Source organism: Danio rerio, chromosome 25 (assembly GCF_052040795.2).
Source record: "Danio rerio strain M-AB ecotype USA chromosome 25, GRCz13ab, whole genome shotgun sequence".
Classification (NCBI taxonomy): Eukaryota; Metazoa; Chordata; class Actinopteri; order Cypriniformes; family Danionidae; genus Danio; species Danio rerio.
Genome location: NC_141045.1, coordinates 18,504,569 through 18,524,608, shown reverse-complemented (window position 1 = coordinate 18,524,608; position 20,040 = coordinate 18,504,569). Strand labels below are relative to the sequence as shown.

The 20,040-nt window shown below is 35.8% G+C and overlaps 1 protein-coding gene across 2 annotated transcripts in view; it reads right to left on the bottom strand.

Moving 5' to 3' along the window:
- The window catches only part of kdm7ab (lysine (K)-specific demethylase 7Ab), a 65,881-nt gene that overhangs the window by 13,504 nt on the left and 32,337 nt on the right, over positions 1–20,040 (bottom strand). For both annotated transcript variants that reach the window (XR_015525709.1, NM_001444175.1), the window contains 7 exon segments: positions 13,497–13,638; positions 13,211–13,397; positions 12,686–12,848; positions 5,260–5,347; positions 3,495–3,601; positions 3,294–3,385; positions 915–1,001 (listed from right to left, as the gene is read on the bottom strand). Coding sequence is in view for 1 of the 2 variants with exons in the window: in NM_001444175.1 (NP_001431104.1) it covers positions 915–1,001; positions 3,294–3,385; positions 3,495–3,601; positions 5,260–5,347; positions 12,686–12,848; positions 13,211–13,397; positions 13,497–13,638 (866 nt within the window). In the remaining variant the exon portion in view is untranslated.

Here is a 20,040-nt window from a genome sequence, read left to right as displayed (position 1 = left end):
GAATTGTCTCCAAACTTTGAAGAATCTATTATTTGAGCCTTGGGTACAATATTTGAGTTTTTCTAACTTTAGATAAGCCATGACACTTAAAGATGGACACGTCTAGAACATATTCCCAAGGTGGCCTCATCTCTGTGTCACCTAGAACATGTTGGATCAATTTCTGGGAATATTCTTGACCATTTGCAGCCTATGAATTATCTTAAATTGTAATAGACCGTGTTAGACGCAGATCAATATTGAGTGAATTTGCTTAACTGCTGATTGTCAGACTGCCTCCGGGAATAATTTCCTAAGTCATCTTCACACTGTTTCTTTAAAAAAAAATCTAAAGACAGTGCGGCGGCTCTTTGAATCAGACTGTGGCTGTTCATGTTTAAATTGGATTGTTTTTTTTAAACCAACAACAAATACAACAACAACACTGAATTAATGTGCTTTTTTTGCCGTTTTATTTAAATAAAGAAATTTAAACCAAACTAATTGAAATTAAATAATTTCCAACACTACAAACTTATTTAGGCAAGAAATACTGGTTAATTTATTATTATTATTATTATTATTATTATTATTATTATTATTATTGTCTTAAAGATTAACAAGAGCAAAATTAACCAAAATGCAAAAACATGGAAAATATTATAAACATACTAAGTATTGTTAATTAATTCATACATTGATGTTCACTAATTGAATTACTGTAAAGTATTAATTATAATATTGAGAATTTAATAATCTTCTACAAATAATAAACAAACATATAAAAGAAATAATTCATTACAATAGCCTTCTGATTAGAATTTTTGCAAAACCCTTATTTAAAAAATGTGAATAACCTAGAACTCTCCACCTGTGAGTGCATTATTCAAATGTGTCTGTCCAAATATAAGCAGGTTTCATTAGGCAGGTCTTACCTCAAGGTACTGGATTTCCTTGGTGAGCATTTTAATGAGATGGTTGGGTCTGATATGGTCTGGGACCTCGCTGGCTGGCTCGGTGACCTGAGGAAGATCAGCACATATGCCGGACAATAAGGGGATTGTGCCACACAGCAAACCTCAGGTTCCCACCCAGAACCACGGACACCAGATATCCAGCCCTCTGGGACATTCATCCAGCACAGATTACAATGTTCAATGCATGACTGCAGGTGGCTTTAAAAGTAGGGATGTCAGTTTCTACAAATGCCCTGGATAGATCACTGTTTGAATGAACAAAACATCAATTACTTGCTTAATTGTTAACCTTAATATTAGCAATTTTTTTATACTGTAAAGAAAAGGCTTATTGGTTTACAAAAAGAACTTATGACTGACAATTTAATATAACCATTTGATGAATAAATGTAGTGATTATATGCAAATGTAGTGATTATATGCAATGTGCCAATAACAACACCTTAGATGTACACACTAGCTAAAAAACAATTTTTTTTTTCCCCAAATGTACTGACATTGGATATTGTGCTTATCAAGGAAAATGCAGAGAAATGATGTATGTCTACTTTTGAGTGTCCATGATGTGTTAAGGTGAGAAACTGCAGGCAAAGATGTTTTTTTTTCCCCAAAGATTTTGGGCTTTTTGGGTTATGATGAACCATCTAATGTAAAAATAAATAAATAAACAAAATAAAATAAAAAAGTCAAAGAGGTGAAGCTAAAATACACAATTATGTGTTTTTTTTTTTTTGGACAAAAGTGTTTCAATACACATTTTTTAAAGGCTGTTTTCTCAAAATGATTTTTTTTCCTGTACTCTGCCAAAAATCGTATACAAGTGAAAATCTTTCCTGAAGATTTTTACAAAAAATAAAATAACCATAGAATTATTACGTGAATTTACACATTTTATTCAGGCTGTCATTTTCTTAATTATAAAATAGAAATAGAATCCCATTTTATACCTTATCTATAAAATCCCCATCACAAACCTTTGACTTAAAATGTCAAATGAATTTTGAATCTGAGTGATCCAATGTTTAGATTTCCATTATAGAAATGTATGCAAACTATACATATTTAATTTTTACATATTTATTTAATTAATACCTTTCTTGCACATTAACATAACATTCTAGAAAACATTATTATTAAACAGTATAACGTAATTAATAAATATAACATGATTTTTACATTTAATTTAACATTTTTGTTAAAACACCACCACTACGCCACGACAACTATAACTACAACTACTACGACTAATAATACTACTATGACTACTTCAACTAAGACTACTACTATAACTACTAATACTACTTCTTTATTTATTTATTTATTTTTTGTAGTTTGTTTAATTAATTTTTTTTACTACTTTTTTTAAGTACTACTAATACTACTCCGACGACGACTACTATGACTACTTCAATGACTACTACGACAGTGATGACTACTTCAATGGCGACTACAACGAACTACTACTACTACGAATACTACAAAAATGACTTCGACTATGACTACTACAAGAAAAGCATCCGCTGCGTAAAAACGTGCTGGATAAGTTGGCGGTTCATTCCGATGTGGCGACCCCAGATTAATAAAGGGACTAAGCCGAAAAGAAAATGAATGACTACTACAACAGCTACTAATCTATGACTACAACTACTTTGACTACTTCAACTACTACTAATGCTGCTACCACAGCTATGACTACTTCGATGGTGACTGATGATGACTACTACTAATACTGACAGCAATGATTACTTCGATAGCAACTATGACGACAACTACTTCTATTACGACAACTACAACGATTACTTCAACTATGACTACTACGACGACAACTACTAATCTACGACTACTTTGACTACTACTCCTACTACAAGGGCGACGACTATGACTACTACTACTACTTCGAAGGAGACTACGATGACTACTACTTCTACAACAACTATGACGACTACTTCAACTATGACTAATATTACTATGACAGCAATGATTACTTCAACGAATACTACTACTACTAGAAATAAATAAAAAAATACAATAATATTAATAATAATAAAAACAACTAAATATATTATTATTATTAATTGTCAATAACTGATTTTTAAAAACTTAATACATTTTTTAAAACAATTTATAAAGTAATCTATGTACTTTAGTAATCAATGTGTAAGGAATTAGTGATATTAGTTTTTTTTACCCTATTCACCTGCACTGAACTGGATATCAACCATTGATGAGGCGTATAGACAATTAATCATCTGCATTTCTAGTTTGAAGTTGATTTCATGTCTAAATACAACTAAAATGTGTGAGTTTAGGGTTAATGCGAAGATCCGTTTCCATCACCTCTCTTTTTAGCCAGTTCCTCAGTGCAGTTATCAACGCTTTGACTCCCTTGATCAGGTATTCTGGAGGCAGGCAGTTTTCCTCTCGAGATTCTGGCCACAGACAATAAACAGTCGATTAGAGAGACAGTGGGAGAGTGGTGGCAGCACGCCAGAGCTTTAAGTGCCTAGAATTGACATGCTGAGTGATTTGATGATGCACCTTTAAGAGTCTCCAGCAGATTCTTCGCCACGTACCAGCAGATGGCCTCGAAATAAGGGAACTTAAAGAGGTCTGGAGTCTTCAGACGCCGCTCCATCTCATAACACCTGAAGTGAGGACAAAATCAGTTTCACTTCAGACAAATGACATACACGTTAGTGCTGTAAGTATTGTATTTTTATATTTTTGCTCTTTTTTACTAAAACAATAGTAAATGCATGGTTGCTCTTTTTTCATTGTAGAAGAAATTATGTTATATGCGAAAAAAAAGACATTTATTATGACTGTTATATCATATAATCAGTAGGACCACACGGATTCTGCACACACAGAAATCTGCAGATTTTGGCAGATCATTAGCCCATCACTGAGTCTACATTACCTGACAAAAGTCTTGTCGCCTATCCAAGTTTCAGGAACAATAAATAATACCTTTACTTCTTGTTAATCATTTGGTATCAAAAGTAACTTCTATAAAAGGCAAAGGCCTCTAGATTACGCTTATTTTAACAAAATAAACTATGATCATGTTTTGATTTTTACCTATTTAATTAGGACAGCAATGCCTGACTTTGCTTAGACAAAAGTCTTGTCACTAAACAGAAATAATGTACAGTATAGAATATAAAGTCATGGTGCAGTGGAAAAATAATTATTATTGACGTTATTATGTTACGTTATTAATAATTATTATGTGTATGACTCCCATGAGCTTGGACGACTGCATCCATACATCTCTGCAATGACTCAAATAACTTATCAATAAAGTCATTTGGAATGACAAAGAAAGCGTTCTTGCAGGACTCCCAGAGTTCATCAAGATTCTTTGGATTCATCTTCATTGCCTCCTCCATCTTACATTATTGACATGCTCAATAATGTTCATGACTGGTGACTGGGCTGGCCAATCCTGAAGCACCTTGACTTCTTTGCTTTCAGGAACAGGGTCCATGCGGGTTCCAAAAGGACTTCTGCAGTATTTGTGATGATTGGGATGCAGTTCAATCGATGATTCATCAGAAAAATCTACCTTCTGCCACTTTTCCAAATGATCAACTAGAAGTCAAGTTATTATGACGACAAGACTTTTGTCAGGTAGTGTATTTATTCATCCATTTGTAAATTAATTTCAGTAATATTTGTCGTTTAGAATATATATAAGATACTTGCTTGGATTAGCAAATAAGTGGATCTAATTAGACTTGCATTGTAAACATTAAATAAAAGTTTTTCAGAAAATTCTGCTTAGACATATGAGAAAATGTCTTCAGATACTGTCTGGCTATAATAATCCGTAATAACAATGTCATTAACAACAAATCAAATATAACATGATTTTTTTTTTTAATTTAGCACTTTTGTCAAAAATACTATTACTAATAGAAATTATATATTATATATTATATTTATTTATATATAAAAAAAACAAATGGCAAATATATTATTATTATTATTCTCAAATACACATTTTACAATCAAGTTGTCTAGAACAAAAATGACTAACTTAAATAATTTATATATACAGAACACAAGTAAACATTTTTTTTTTTCCTTCACATAAATTTGGTTTGTTTGCTTATAAACAGAATTTTATATAAGAAAAAAACTGGATATCTCAAGTATATTTTGCCAACGTTCTTCTGAAGAGAAAAGAAAACATATGTGCTAAAAGGTCAACCTTTATGAGGCACTGTAAAACTTCACAGGCACTCCAGTTCAGATTTCAAAAGAAGAATATCTTTAAAGAGTGAAAGTTTTGGCTCACCTGAGCTGCATGCCAATGTTGAGGTTGTGGAGGAAGTTTCCTCCGAAAGCCATGCAATCCTGAGAGGTGAGAACTGCATGGATCCATCCTGTAAAGGAGGTCAAGAGTGTGTCAACAGCTGACCGACAGATGCAGACAAAAAAAAAAAAAACCATCTGCTGTAGTCCAGAGCCAGTCATTCATATCCGGTGTACAGCAAAGCTGGACTGAGAGTCATATCACAAAAAGCTTTTGAAAGCCTATTGAAATGTTACAGATCTTCCCATTTTTACTATACAATAATAATCGGTGAAACATGAAAATTGAAAGGGCCCAATTGACTGCTGAGGTGGCAGTTTTGAACTCGTTACTTTAGTAGTAGTTATAGTAGCAGTACATGCAGTTTGACCACATTGAGTCTTTAGAGATTTAGACATTACCTTGTTTTAGTATTTGTAAAAACAAGTTTGACCATGTTGAGACGTCAATTTTGAACTTGCTCCTACTCGTAGTGGCATAGTTTAGATGTGTTGAAGTATCAACTTTGAACATGCTCTAGACAGTTTGACCATGTGTACCTCAGTTTGGAAACTAATCCGCTTGTTAAGTGGTGACGTGTTTGTGACGTATGTAATACTGTTTCCGGGTCCAAGCCGCCATTCATTTGAGAGGAGAAATCATTCGTTTATGATCACGTTTTATTCCTATCATACATTAAAGTTAATTATACATAAAGTCATAGTGTACACAACAATCTCTGGGCTTGCTGTATAATAAATACCAAAAATTTTACAATTTTTAAAAAATTAATCACTTTCTGGCCATCGGATATTAGGCATGGACATATATACTGTCATCGTGATTTTTGAAAGCATTAAATCACTTTGTAAATGTTTATTATTGCCATTTCATGAGTCTCCCCATTCAGTTGAATAGAACGCTTGGACCCGGAAGCCGCTTCACGTGACGTCACACTTAACAAGCGGATTTAGTATTGAATTAGTGCAGTTTGACCATGTTAAGGCAGCAATTTTGAAAGTTCCTGTAGTACACACAGTTTTATCTGCTTTTTAATCTTCAGTAAATGTAGACAATAAAAAAAAAGCTTGACAGCATTTTGAGATTTATTATAGGAAAACCATGCGTTTATTGAGTGTCCTATATTTGCTATAATGTAATATTTACTTTTTGGGTGGCAAGGTGGCTCAGTGGTTAGCACTGTCACCTCACAGCAAGAAGTTTGTTGATTCGAGTCACGGCTGTGCCAGTTGCCATTTCTGTATGGAGTTTGCATGTTATCCCTGTGCTCGTGTGACTTTCCTCCAGATGCTTCGGTTTTCCCCATAGTCCAAAGACATTCGCTATAGGTGAATTGAATAAACTAAATTGTCCATAGTGTATGAGAGCAAGTGTGTATACGAGGGTGTTTAATGGGTTTCAGTTGGAAGGGTATCTGCTGCGTAAAACATATGCTGGAATTGTTGGCAGTTCATTCCGCTGTTGCGACCCCTGATAAATAAAGGGACTGAGCCAAAGAAAAATTAATAAATAATATTTACTTTAGTTACTTTTACTAGTAACTTTTATTAGTAAATAGCAACAATACTTTTTCACATTTATTTTACTATTGATTTAGTGTCAGTTTTTTGTTATTTTGCACATGTATGAAAGATGCACAACAGATTGATTTTAACCCATTCTTCCCACCAACATTTAAAGCCTCATGAATACACAAGGTAAGCAAATCTGGGAGTACACACCAACGCACAAAACATCAGCCATGAATGCATCATTTAAAAGCAAAAAGCTTGAGGGTGATGACTTCTGTGCAAAAAGCCAGTGTCAGAAGCATAACTTTGCAAATGATAGTGTAACAGAGTCCAGCTAACAAAGTGCTATGCAGGTAAACCTCACTCTTCTGACCTAAAAAGGTGCTCTAGTGACAGACGCTAGAGGCCATGGTCTTTAGCTTCCTTGTAAGAGCAACCAACTCCCATATAAGGAACGACTAGTTCGATCCCAGCTCAGACCAGGTTGGGTGCAGCACAACTGGTGGGTTACACATTAGGGCTGGTCTGGGATGGGAGTGAGTGTATTGGAGGCCAGATAGAGAAGTGCTATGCAGATAAACCTCTCTCTTCTGACCTCAAAAAGTGCTTTAGCGACAACCGTTAGAGGCCATGGTCTTTAGCCTCATTGATAGAGCAACCGACTCTCATACAAAGAATCGCTGGTTTGATCCCAGCTCAGACTGGGTTGGGTGCAGTAGAACCGGTGGGTTACAATAAGCACAAATGAAAATGGTCCTGGTGTGCACAAGTCTTTAATATGTTGTATTCGAATGCATATCTTTAGTACTTGTTGGTTCACAGTTCGATTATGTTCAAGTAACCACTAAAGGGGGCTTAGTAATACTGGCCTGTTTTCCAAATATTTTTTTCCCAGCCAAACTACAAGAAATAAGACTTTCTCCTAAAGGAATATACAAGAGGAAATGTTGTGAAAAAGTTCCTCACAGTTAAACTTCACTTGGGAAATATTAAAAAAAAAAGTAATTTCACAGAATGGCTAATACTTTGGTCTTTAACTGCATGTATACAATTTAGTTTTAGACATCAAAGTTATTACTAATGCCAATACATGTATACTGTGACAACTTAATATACTAACTACAAAATAAAACATTAATTATTTTTAAATATAACAAACAGTTTAAATGCTACACGATGTCTACCGAAAGTTGACATGTTTTCAGGGTGGGCCATCAACTGCAGCGATTACATGGCTAACTGAGATCTGCTGAGCTGAACCAAACCCCTAGAGTGTTAGAAAACCACCAAACAACCAGTCTGTTAACTACATCCACGACTTCCTGTCTATGCTCGAACATATAGGCCACATGCGAAGCGGGTGGGGGTGCATAAATATACATCACATTCAGAAGCAAAGCCTCAACAATGAGCAACTTTCATGGTGTTTTGAAGGACTTTTGAAGTCGGTCTCACAGCAGGGGGACGTGAAGAATCCCACGGTCTTGAAGTGTTCTGCTAGTGCCATCAACAGCTGGGAACCAGATTGATCTATAACCACGTATTCTGACCTGCTCGGTTTGAGTGTGAGGTTTTCATAAAACGTTCAGCCACCCATGTTATATGACTTCACATTGGATACGAAGTCATAATTACGATATACGACTCAATGTTTTGGAGCTTCACTAATGAACCATAGGCTGGATAAGATGTTAGGTTCAAGAAGATTCATGTGGCTTTCTGGGCGGTAAGCCTTAGGTCTAAACCTGAAACGAGGAACACAAATCAGCCCCGGCTTTCCTGTGGAAACGCCATTAAAGACAGCTGCTCTGCTGTAAGTGGAATACCAGTTCTTCTTGCTCTGACATCCGTGTGTTCGTAAAAAAGCCTTTAGACAAACATAACGTTTCCTTTTTCTCCATCAAGGTGAAGTGTGTGGCTTTTGAATAATCAGGGAGGGAAATAATGACGCTCCACCCCGTCACCCCCCAAAAACTCACTCCAGTGGTTGGGTCAATTGCTCCACCAGGCTGGCTTTAAGTCTTCTTTCCCTATTGTGACATATATCTAAGCGAAATAGCTCCTCAAATGGGAAACTTTATTTTGTCCAGCAGGAACTTACTGATTTGTAAGAATTGTGATTTGCTATTAATAGATCCCATGTAAGCAACTGGTGAATTTCCAGTCCTTGGGGCAAAAATGTATGTTTATGGAGTTGTTTTTTTTAGTAATTATGTGTTATTTAGATTTGAGATTAGAAGGAAACACCAATTTTAAAAAATAAAGATGTGCACAGATAAATAATGTATAATTTAGGTAAGGCAAGTTTATTTATATAGTACATTTCATACACAATGATAATTCAAAGTGCTTTACATAAACAAGAACAAAAGAAAAAACATGATTAAAATGATTAAAAACAGATTAAAATGTGTTAAAAGAATCTAAAAGAAAAGAAAGACATAATAGTGTGATCTGTGGGGCGTAGCACAGTGCTCATTCGGTAAAGGCACAACTAAACATATGTGTCTAAGTCTTGATTTGAATGTGCCTAATGTTGGAGCACATCTGATTATTTCTGGAAGCCGATTCCAGCAGTGGGGGCGCAGTAGCGGAAACCCTGCCTTGACTGACTTCTGTGAATTTCAAGTTTACTTGATTCTAATGAACTGAGATATCTGTTTGTATTCAGTGAGCATATCTGAAATGTATTGAGGTTCTAGGCCATTAAGTGATTTATAGATAAATAGTAATATTTCAAAATCTATTCTGAATGAAACTGGGAGCCAGTGCAAAGACCTGAGGACAGGTGTGATGTGCTCGGATTTTTGAAGTTCATTCCAAAAATAAAAATAAAATTTCATGATGACTTTAACTAAGGGCGTACTCACATTATAGTTGCCTTGAATTGGGCCAAAGCTTGCTTGGCCCCCCTCCCGCATCCCCCGACGGCCCGTACTCGCATTACAATCGGGCCTGTGCACGCTTGCGTCATTGATGATGCACTGTTCAATAAGCGCTTTCGCTCAGCACAGTGGAGATTTCTTCAGTTATATTGTTTAAGTAATTTGGGATGCAGTGACATGCAGTCAAATATTTCGATGAACAGATCAGCCACTTTTGACGCTCATAAACAGTCATAAAGTTCTCGTGCTGCAGGAATTAGGAGGTTTGCTGAAGGTGCAGCTATTGTGCAGTGAGGGGTTAGCTTCTTTAATAAACTATGACAGTTTGTGTTCATTGATCAGTAAGAATGATTAATAAATCCATAAGAAACAGTCCCTTAAAAGTCACATCTTGCTTTCAGTTTCTGGCTCAGGCAGGTTTTGCACTCACATACAAGCATACCGCGCCAAAGCCCAAGTGAACCGCACTTGGGCACACCTCTTCCAACCGGGCCAGGGCCAGTCAATAAACAGTGCCCGATTCAGAGCACTGGCACTTCTCAAACTATCCAGGAAACTGGCTTGGGCACGGTTCAGATAGCATAGTGGGAGTACGCCCTAACTGTGAAAGTAAATTGTCTCTGGCCAAAAAAATTAAGCTTAAAAAACAAAATGGCTTCTAGAATATTTTTTGTTGAGGTATTATTGTTTGTTATTTAATTTACATAATAATAACTTATTTTAATCGTGGTATCATAAAATAAACCTTTATAAACTTAAAAAAAAATAAAAACATCTTCCTATAATTTTTTTTCTTCTAACCTTACTGGTTTTATTTTGGCTAGAATAAAAGCTGTTTTTCGATAGTCCACAGAACAAACAACTGTTGTACAATGATTTGCCTAATTACGCCAACTTGACTATTTAACCCAATTAACTTAGTTGAGTCTTTAAATATCACTTTAAGTTCAATACTAGTCTCTTGAAAAATATCTAGCAAAATATTATGTACTGTCATCTTGGCAAAGACAAAAGAAATCAGTTATTAGAAATTAGTTATTAAAATTATTATGTTTAGAACGGAGTTGAAAAAATCTCTCTGTTAAACACAAATTGGGGGAAAAGTCTACAGGAGGGCTAATAATAATTCTGAATTCATCCCTGTGTGTGTGTGTGTGTGTGTGTGTGTGTGTGTGTGTGTGTGTGTGTAAATATAAATTTGAAATTAAAAATGGTAACAATTTATTTTGTTGGTCCATTTTAGCATTAGTAGACTGTCTGCTTAATTTACATTTATTTATTTGACATGGACATCACAATTACACTGAACAACCAAATGCAATTGTTTAAGTATTTTAGCAGACTCGCTAATTCTCAACACCTGTCCACGGGAGGCTTAGCAAAATGAAAATAAAAGATGCATATACACAACATTATAATTCTTTACCTAAAATTGCTGGTAGGCAAAATCAATAGTGCCATGACTAAACAAAATGATTGTAGACTATTTGTGTAAACCAGGGGTCTCAAACTCGCGGCCCGCGGGCCATTTGTGGCCCTCAGTGCAATATTTTGTGGCCCGCGCCGACCGCTGTACACTGACAGAATCAGCGGAGCGGGGAGAGAGAGCGATCCCCGCTCCGCTGATTCTATCCATACACAGCGGTCACTGGCATTCCCCGCCCGCCGTGTAAACAAAGGGGCGGGGGTGCCGGCGACGTCACCACGCACCCCACCCCTTTGTTAGACGCTGTGACGGGCGGGAAGTGTTTAGGAGGGAACTCGCGCCGGCCAGAACCAAGGTAAGCTGTTCCCGCCCCTGCCTGCCACTTAGCTACCTATCTGGAGCCTGCCACCTACCTAGCCACAGCATGCATCTTATATATATTATAGGTAGATACAGACTGGTACAGACTGATGTGACTGGAGTGGGGTGGGGGTGTTTTATTTATACATATATACGCCTTTTTTAGGTGAGGGAATGGAAGTTTTGAGTGAGTCTAGACAGGTCTAGACTTAATGATGATCATCTTCAAGCCATACTGAGGGTCTCAACTGCTTCCGCTCTAAAGCCATGGTTCAGATTTGTGAGAAGCGCTGTCAAGTCTCTGGCAGCAAGAAGTAGGCAAAAGATGCCATGTTCAGAAGAACTGTTCATAATCTTCACTCAATGTTCTATTAATGTTCAGGACACTTCATGTTCGGAAGAAATAATTAAAACTGTTAATAATGACATTTGAGGACTTTTTTTTTGTGAAATCCCTTATGCGGCCCAGCCACACCAAGACTTTGCCTCCTGCGGCCCCCAGGTAAATTGAGTTTGAGACCCCTGGTGTAAACACTGCTGTTTTGTTTTTAACCACTTTTTAAGAACACTACTAAAAATATTTATATTACTTTCTAATTTTAGGCTAACAGTTTAAAAAAAATCCACAATTTGGTTCCCTTAACAGAAAAAACAGAGTGGCCAAAAGAGGTCTTACACTTTAGCACTAGATAGTCACCTCTAGCAGTTGCTTGTGGTTTGATGCCTACTGATTAGATCTGAAAACAGCATTAGAACATGATTATATAAATATTTTAAAAAACTGTTTAAGATAATTAAATTTAATAAAACTATTAACACTAAAAAGGTTATGCTTACATAAAACTTCAAAATGATGCCATCGCATAGGCTTTAAGTTTATAATTTTAGCTGCTTGTTGATAGATAGATAGATAGATAGATAGATAGATAGATAGATAGATAGATAGATAGATAGATAGATAGATAGATAGATAGATAGATAGATAGATAGATAGATAGATAGATAGATAGATAGTCAATAGGCTTCAATGTAGTTAAAGAAGCTTGTGACCATGATGTAATGCAATATGACAAGTGAGAGAATAACATGGTGTCATCATTGTAAATAAATAACTAAAAAGTAGATGCAATGTAACTTAAATTCTACAAATAGACCATCAAAATAAAGCGTGGCCTAAAAAAGAAATAAAACTGATTTAAAAGCAAACAAAAGAAATCAGAGCTAACCTGTTGGAATCAGAAGTGTTGTTCCCTGCCGCACGACACATTTGTAGCACTTGTCCACTTTCTCCCCGAAGAACACCTCACTCTGGTTCGGGGATGAGCTCCACTCCTCGTATAGTGCAAGATTAGCTGGGGTCGGCTTTATTAAATAAAAAATCTTCTCCCCCTATAGGTACAATTGAAAACATGTTAATTTTTTCCTCATTCTTGTTGATGGCAAATGACTAAGAATAATTTTAGTGAAATAAACAGCAGCAGATAAACTATTGCTTCAAATGTTTGGGGTCAGTTTTGTTATTTTGACACATTTAAGAAATCATTACAATCATAAATCTTTTATAAATAGTGATATGCTTTAAAATGTCCTTTATTCCTGTGATGACAAGGCAACCTTTGTAGCATCAACACTCCATACAAGCTATTCGAAAAACATCTTCTATCATAATCAATGTCAAAAGCGGTGTTGCTTAATATTTCTGTGGAAACCCATATTTTCAAGATTCTCTAATAAACTGGACCAGAGCTTACCCACAATACATGGTACCACACAGACGTGCCCCCGAAATCAATATGGAAGTCTGTATAGCTGTCCTTGACGCCCATTAAACAATACTTCTGCACAAAGGGCTTGGGAAAGTAAGAGTCATCAGGCCAGTAGTTCTCCACCCAAGACATTTTCTGGGCGATATCAGGGACGACCACCAACTCTGCCATCCTGAACGCAAAACATTAACAGTTAATAGTTAAGTTAACACCATTTATGCTCTCAGAAAAAAAAAAAAAAAAAAACAGAGCACTTTGAAATGATACTAACTTGGTGTCTGAAAACTCCAGACTGATGACGTTCAAGACTTTGGGCCGCTGAGGGCTGTAATAATACTTGACAAACGCTTTCAGTTTCATCTTGCTGTCCGCCTGCCTGGCCACATCAATGACATCGATTACTTTGTCACCTCCTATAAGCAAAGACAGCAAGATGAGTAATGAGAATGTGTGGAAATCAAAAGCACAAAGTCCCATAACAATTATTATTATCCAAACAAACTCAACAGGGATAAATCAACATCATTAAAAAGGCATCAAGCATATTTAAAACAAAATAAAGATGACATCTGGCACAAGAAAAAGTTTCCTGGTTGTCCTCAAATAACACTAGAATGAAAGATGCAAGAAATCAGCTGATGTTTATTACTGTATGAGAGCCGACAGGCAGGCAGATCCTCAAAACCCACCAGGAATCTGCTGGGAAAAACCTCAAACACTAAGTAGGACAGATGGTGCTTGTGTACACAAACGGCACCCTGGTGTACCTAGCCAGAAACACACTCCTCTCACAAAAAAACAGCATAAAGTGATCCTTTACTGCTGTTCTGGGATCAGGAACTTCATCAGGACTTGCAGCATCGCCAATAAAAATGTCTATCGACTTTTTTATGGATCTGCATTGGCAGCTACAACAAATATGGGTCTGATTTAAAAATCGAAAGATCTTAAGTATGTGTTTATACGTGCATAAAGCATAAATGCCATTATTACTCCAGCAACGGCAAACTTTTTAATAGTTCTGGAGACATAAAATGCCTTTTATGATCTCAAAAGCAGTGCAGGACAAAAGCAGCTTTCACAACAGCAGGTTGAGAGTTATGTTTGGCATTATAAGCAAATGGCAATGTGGAAAAAACCTCACAATGTTCGATTTTGCTGGCTGGGAAGCTGCACAGGCTTGCTGTCCATTGAAGTAACTGAATTAGCAGAGCAGCTAGCCGTTAGAAGCGCATTAAGGACAAAAGCAAGAGCTTTTAGAGCAATCCCCAGACATAACGTCACTGTTAACTAGAACATTCATCATGCAATGCAACTTTGGTCAGGAATGTTGGCAATCTACAGACTCATCCCAAACAGCAAAGCCCTCAAAAATAATGGTATTGTATTTTAGTTTGATCTTGCTTGATCAATGATTAATAATTACTACAACTAAATAATGACATGCATTTAGGTTTCTGTTTTAACAACAACAACAACAACAACAAAAGACCTCAAAGAACATTACAGACAAAAACCAATGGGTTCTATGCACAGCTAGTGTTTTTTTAGCTAATAATAAACTTCTGGTGAAAGCTTAATGTCACTATTTTTTAACTTTATAAGGTTCCTTTAATTTGCATGGATGTTGTAATGTAATTACAATACATTTAGTTAAATAAACTTAAGTGTTCATTTAGTTGTTTAAGCATAAAATAGGATGAAAGACCGCCAAGACCTAGTGTAACCGCCAGGGCCGTCAGGATCAGCAAGTGAGTTGGTGAAACTACATTAAAAATATTGGGGTAATATGACCGGTCATATTTTAAAGACATGGATTGAATTTTTTTTTTTCAGTTTTTAATTTCCAAAAATTAAAATATACAATTTTTACAATCATTTAGAAAAATTATTTTAACAGCCATTATCCCTTGTATATCCCCCATTCTCTCACCCCCTTATATGCACATCAGGAAACACAGGATAATTGTAGTTTAGACCTAGCAAGTAAATAAATTACATAAAATTTTATTTCCATATTATCATATGAGGGTTAAGTGTCTAAGATTTCCTTGATGTCACATATATAGATTTTTCACACAGTCAAAATGTCGAGCTTAGCATGGTTGATCCGTGCTGATGACTAGGTCCAGTATTTCCAATAGTGAATGTAACCAGAGAGATCATGAGGGCGTTCCACCTCTGTACCAACATTTACTTTGTAGCAGTTAAAGCAGCCAATTAAAATTTACAGACCTTTGCATTTAAGGGAAATTGAGAGTTATCATTCAACAATAACAATAAAGGATCTTTGGGGAAACAAACTTTTGTAACTTTCAATAAAATGTCCAGCACAGAATCATAAAGTTTTGGCACCTCCGGATGGGAAAATGGAATTTAATGCAGTGCTTCTTGTCCCATCTGAGACCAACTTTATATTAAATATCTATCAAACAGTGCAGATTGGAAGAAATCGAATCGTGGCGATTTTATAATGGAAAAACAGTTCACAGGAAGCGCTTAGGCTGGCTGGAATTAACAGTTTGTGTAAAAGTTGTTTTTCTAAAATAAACTGAAATGAGCAGTCACACTCATCTACAGAAATTCAACTAAATTAAGTAGGTAAAAACTTAAAACTTGACAAAAAAAAAAACTAGCATGACATGCTTAACATGAGCTGTTTGACAGCTGACTGAGCTTTGTGTATCATATTATAGATTTTACAGGTATAAAGTGTAAAGAGGTAATTAAATGAACTCTAATCTCTAAGATCTCTAATAAATTCCCTGTCATGCATCTCAACAGCTCATTTTAACAACAAATTAGGGCTGCCTGATTATGGAAAAACTCATAATCACAATTATTTTGATCAATATTGTAATCATGATCATTTAAAACAATTATGAGAGGCCCATAAGACCAAAACATATACTGCAAAAACCAGGTTACATGATTTCGCTTATTTGTGAAACTGGGTTTTGCTGTGGAACAGATGAGGACTGCTGGAAAGGGGGTGGGATATGATGCAATTATCATTTTTTCTTGATTATTTTATTTTTTTTCATAACTGTTTGAGGCCAAATTCAAAATTTAATTACAAGTAGGCCAGGCTGGGACAATTGGTGAAGTTTGCAAGTACTCCCCATGTTGGCAGGGGGTTTTCCTCCAGGTGCTCTGCTTTCCACCACAGTTCAAAGACATACACTATAGGTGAATTGGGTACACAAAAATTGTGCGTAGTGTATGAGTGTGTGTATGGGTGTTTCCCAGTACTGGGTTGCAGCTGGAAGGGCATCCACCATGTAAAACATATGCTGAAACAGTTGGCGGTTCATTCTGCTGTGGCATCCCCTGATAAATAAGGGACTAAGGCGAAGGAAAATGAATGAATGAATGAATGAATGCACAACCGTACAACAAGTGTACATTTTTGCATCAAAACGAGCAAGATAAAATAAAAACAATTAGCATTCTGTGCCAACATTAACAAAACTCTAATGTGTTTGCAGAAGTAATGAGGGATAAAATGGGTAGGCTGAAAAGTTTCAACCACATTTGTTGGGTCATGCACACATACACCACAAAACAATTGCCATTTTTCTGGATAAACTGGGGGTACATGAGGCTAACATCTGGAAATCAGTAAGGGAAAACACATGAGTGCTAGCTCAAAAAGCTACATATATTAGGAGTAGCCTGACAGGAGTCATGCAGTCACAAAAGCCCCTTTTACACCTGATATTAAAACAGGGTTACAACAGGTTTCATCAAGTCCAATTTTAAGACCATAATGAATGAAATTTCAGACTTACACAAGGCTAAAAGCTAATGATTTTTTTAAATGGCCTAGTTTACAAATATTTTTGTAAAGAAGATAATTAAACCATAAACAGAGTTGGTAAATAGAGTAAATAAATAAGAGTTAATAATCAAACTTTTGTCAAAACTCTTATTGAGATGAAATAATAGTGATTGAATGGGTGTTGGCCTCATTGGGTAGCTTTTACATGGATCTAGGAAAATTAAGACCCATTTAAAATGATTTAAGATCCACAACACAAAATTTAAGTCAATTTAAGACTTTTTAGGGTCACAAATTTTGATTTTGAAATTTAGGACACTTCAAGACCCCGTAGATACCCTGTAAAATGGGGTCTGAAACATTTTGTGCTTGTCCACATTCAACTAGGTACTTGGTACCATTCAACTCAATTGTTTTTATAGTGTAAACGAGCAGCCACAAAACCAGCCACCTCTCTGCCTACATAATTCAGAAATATATTAAGGGGTGAGGTGTTGAAACACATCAGCCAGATAGGATTTAAACTTTGCCGAACAAAGGTTTGTGATTTTTTGGTTTATTTTTTAATACACATTTTTGCCTTCAAAACCTATAGTGTAGTTTTGCTATCTCCCGATCACACCGAACATTTTAATTTTTAAAATTTTAATAATTTTAATATTTTTTATAATATTGTGAAATTTAAGATTTGTGAGCCATACAGCACCTGATAACAGCAACCACAAGTTTCTCCTGCATCTTCATAAGTCTACGTAGATGTCTTGACAACACAAACACTGCAGTCACCACAACGGGAATCCTGCCTCTGCTTTCATTTGATTGGAGAATGAAAAGACGCAGCTGCTGTAACACACTTTTTCTACTCATAATTGACTTTTTTCAACTGCAAGCATACAGCACACACCAGCAAAAACACGAGGTGCAGCAAGCCGTTAAAACATGAGGCACGCAGGGCGCATAAACAGCCTGCAAAACTCTCAAGACTATTAGTAAATTATTCAAAATAGGTGCCTCGCAACTAGGGCTGCTCGATTATGGGAAAAATCAAAATCACAATTATTTTGGTCAAAACTGTAGTCACGATTATTCAAAACGATTATCAGTTGAAGTCAAAATTATAGTTTGTGTGCTTATTTGTTTTATTTTGGCTAGAATAAAAGCAGGTTTAAATATTCTGAAACCTATTTTAAGGTCAACATTATTAGCCCTTTTAAGCAATATATATATATATATATATATATATATATATATATATATATATATATATATATATATATATATATACACACAGTCATTTTCCTCCCTGTAAATAAGGAAAGGGAAATAAATACAATAGAATAAAAATACGAAGCAAACTGTGCTTTAAGCATCTTCACAGTAAGAAAAAAAATTATAGCTACAAAAGTCTTTCAGTCAAGAGCATTGAGTAATTGTGCACTGTCATTTTAAGAGCTTATATGGTTTCTCTTTTACATGTCTTTTAAATCTCAACCCATTTGTTTAATACACAAATGAGGGTTAATATAAATAAATCTCTAAACATTGTTTTGAAGCCTATTTGACCATTAAAGCGCTTACATTAAGATGACTTTAGATGCGTGTGCTCTGCTCTTCTCTGAGGCTGAGCACGCACACATAACAGCATGTAATCTCATTCGCGCTTTTAAAAATATGAATGATTCAAATGTACATTAATGAATGATGTGCATTCCATGCTTTAAACGATACATTACAGTTCATGCTTTTAGTAATGTTCATGTGAAACTGAGCTTTGCATAGCAACAAATGTGTGCAACTGGAAAGAGGGCGGTATATGATGCAATAATCGTTTTATCTCGATTAATGCTTTTCATAATCGTTAAAGTCGAATTATAATTTTCGATTAATTGCACAGCCCTACTATCAATGCAAAAAGCGCGTTTGCTGTGATCGGTGCCTTAGTGGAAACAAAAAAAACTGTTCTCTGTATCTATTTCTGTTTTTCTTATTAAATAATTGCATAGTTTTAGCCTGCTCTCACGAAGGAACGCAACTATTTTAAGTCAGTTTATTGGCTAATTCGTATGAACTCATACAAGTTCAGTTGAGAATGTACGATTTTAAAAAGGAGGCGTAGCCCCAAACAAATCATACTAAATTGTTCGAATGAGATTGTACAAACTCTACTACTATACTAATTAGCCACTAAATTAAAAAAGTTACGAATTGCTTGGAGATATCGTTGCATAGTTCACACAAAAATTACAATTCTGTCATCTTATGCTCACCCTTTCCTCTGTTGAACACAAAATAATTTTTTTATAATATTATAAATTTAAGCCCTGTAACCATTAACATCCATAGTATTTGTTTTTCCTACTATGGAAGTCGATGGTAAAAGGTTTTTAGCTTTCTTTAAAAATCTTTTGTGTTCAACAACAAAAAAAAGTTTTGGAACCCTCAGAGGGAGAGTAAACAGTGAGTACATTTTCATATTTGGGTGAAATATTTCTCTAGCATAGCATATTTCTCAAGCTTATTTTTGCAATATTAGTTTTAAAGATGACAAAACTTCTCTATACCCACCTGCCCATGGGCCATCCCCTGAAAGAAAGTCTTTTTATTTGGACAACTTGTAATCCGTTTGACCAAAACTCATCCTAACACCAGATGTAAACTTGGCTTGGAAGGTGTGACAATAGCAAACCTTTTGCCACCTAGCTGTATGTGCAATATAATCACACTTTCATTCCCAGTGGGGCGCAGACTCCCCCCTCGGGACCCAAATGGAGCAGCTGATCACGGCGTGTATCATGATAACAATGCATTATACACACAAATGTGAAAGACAGAAGAGTGAGCTGTAACCTAAACTATATAGACAAAGCTCAGCGGGGAAGATATTGCGGCTGTGTAACCGGAAACTATAAAGACCAGACTCTCAATGAGATGAAGCCTGCAAGGCTGCTGTAAGGTACACCACTTTTATCTGCACTCTTATTTCATTATGGCTTGATTAATGTTTGCTAAAAGGTTAGACCCATCTGACTCACCT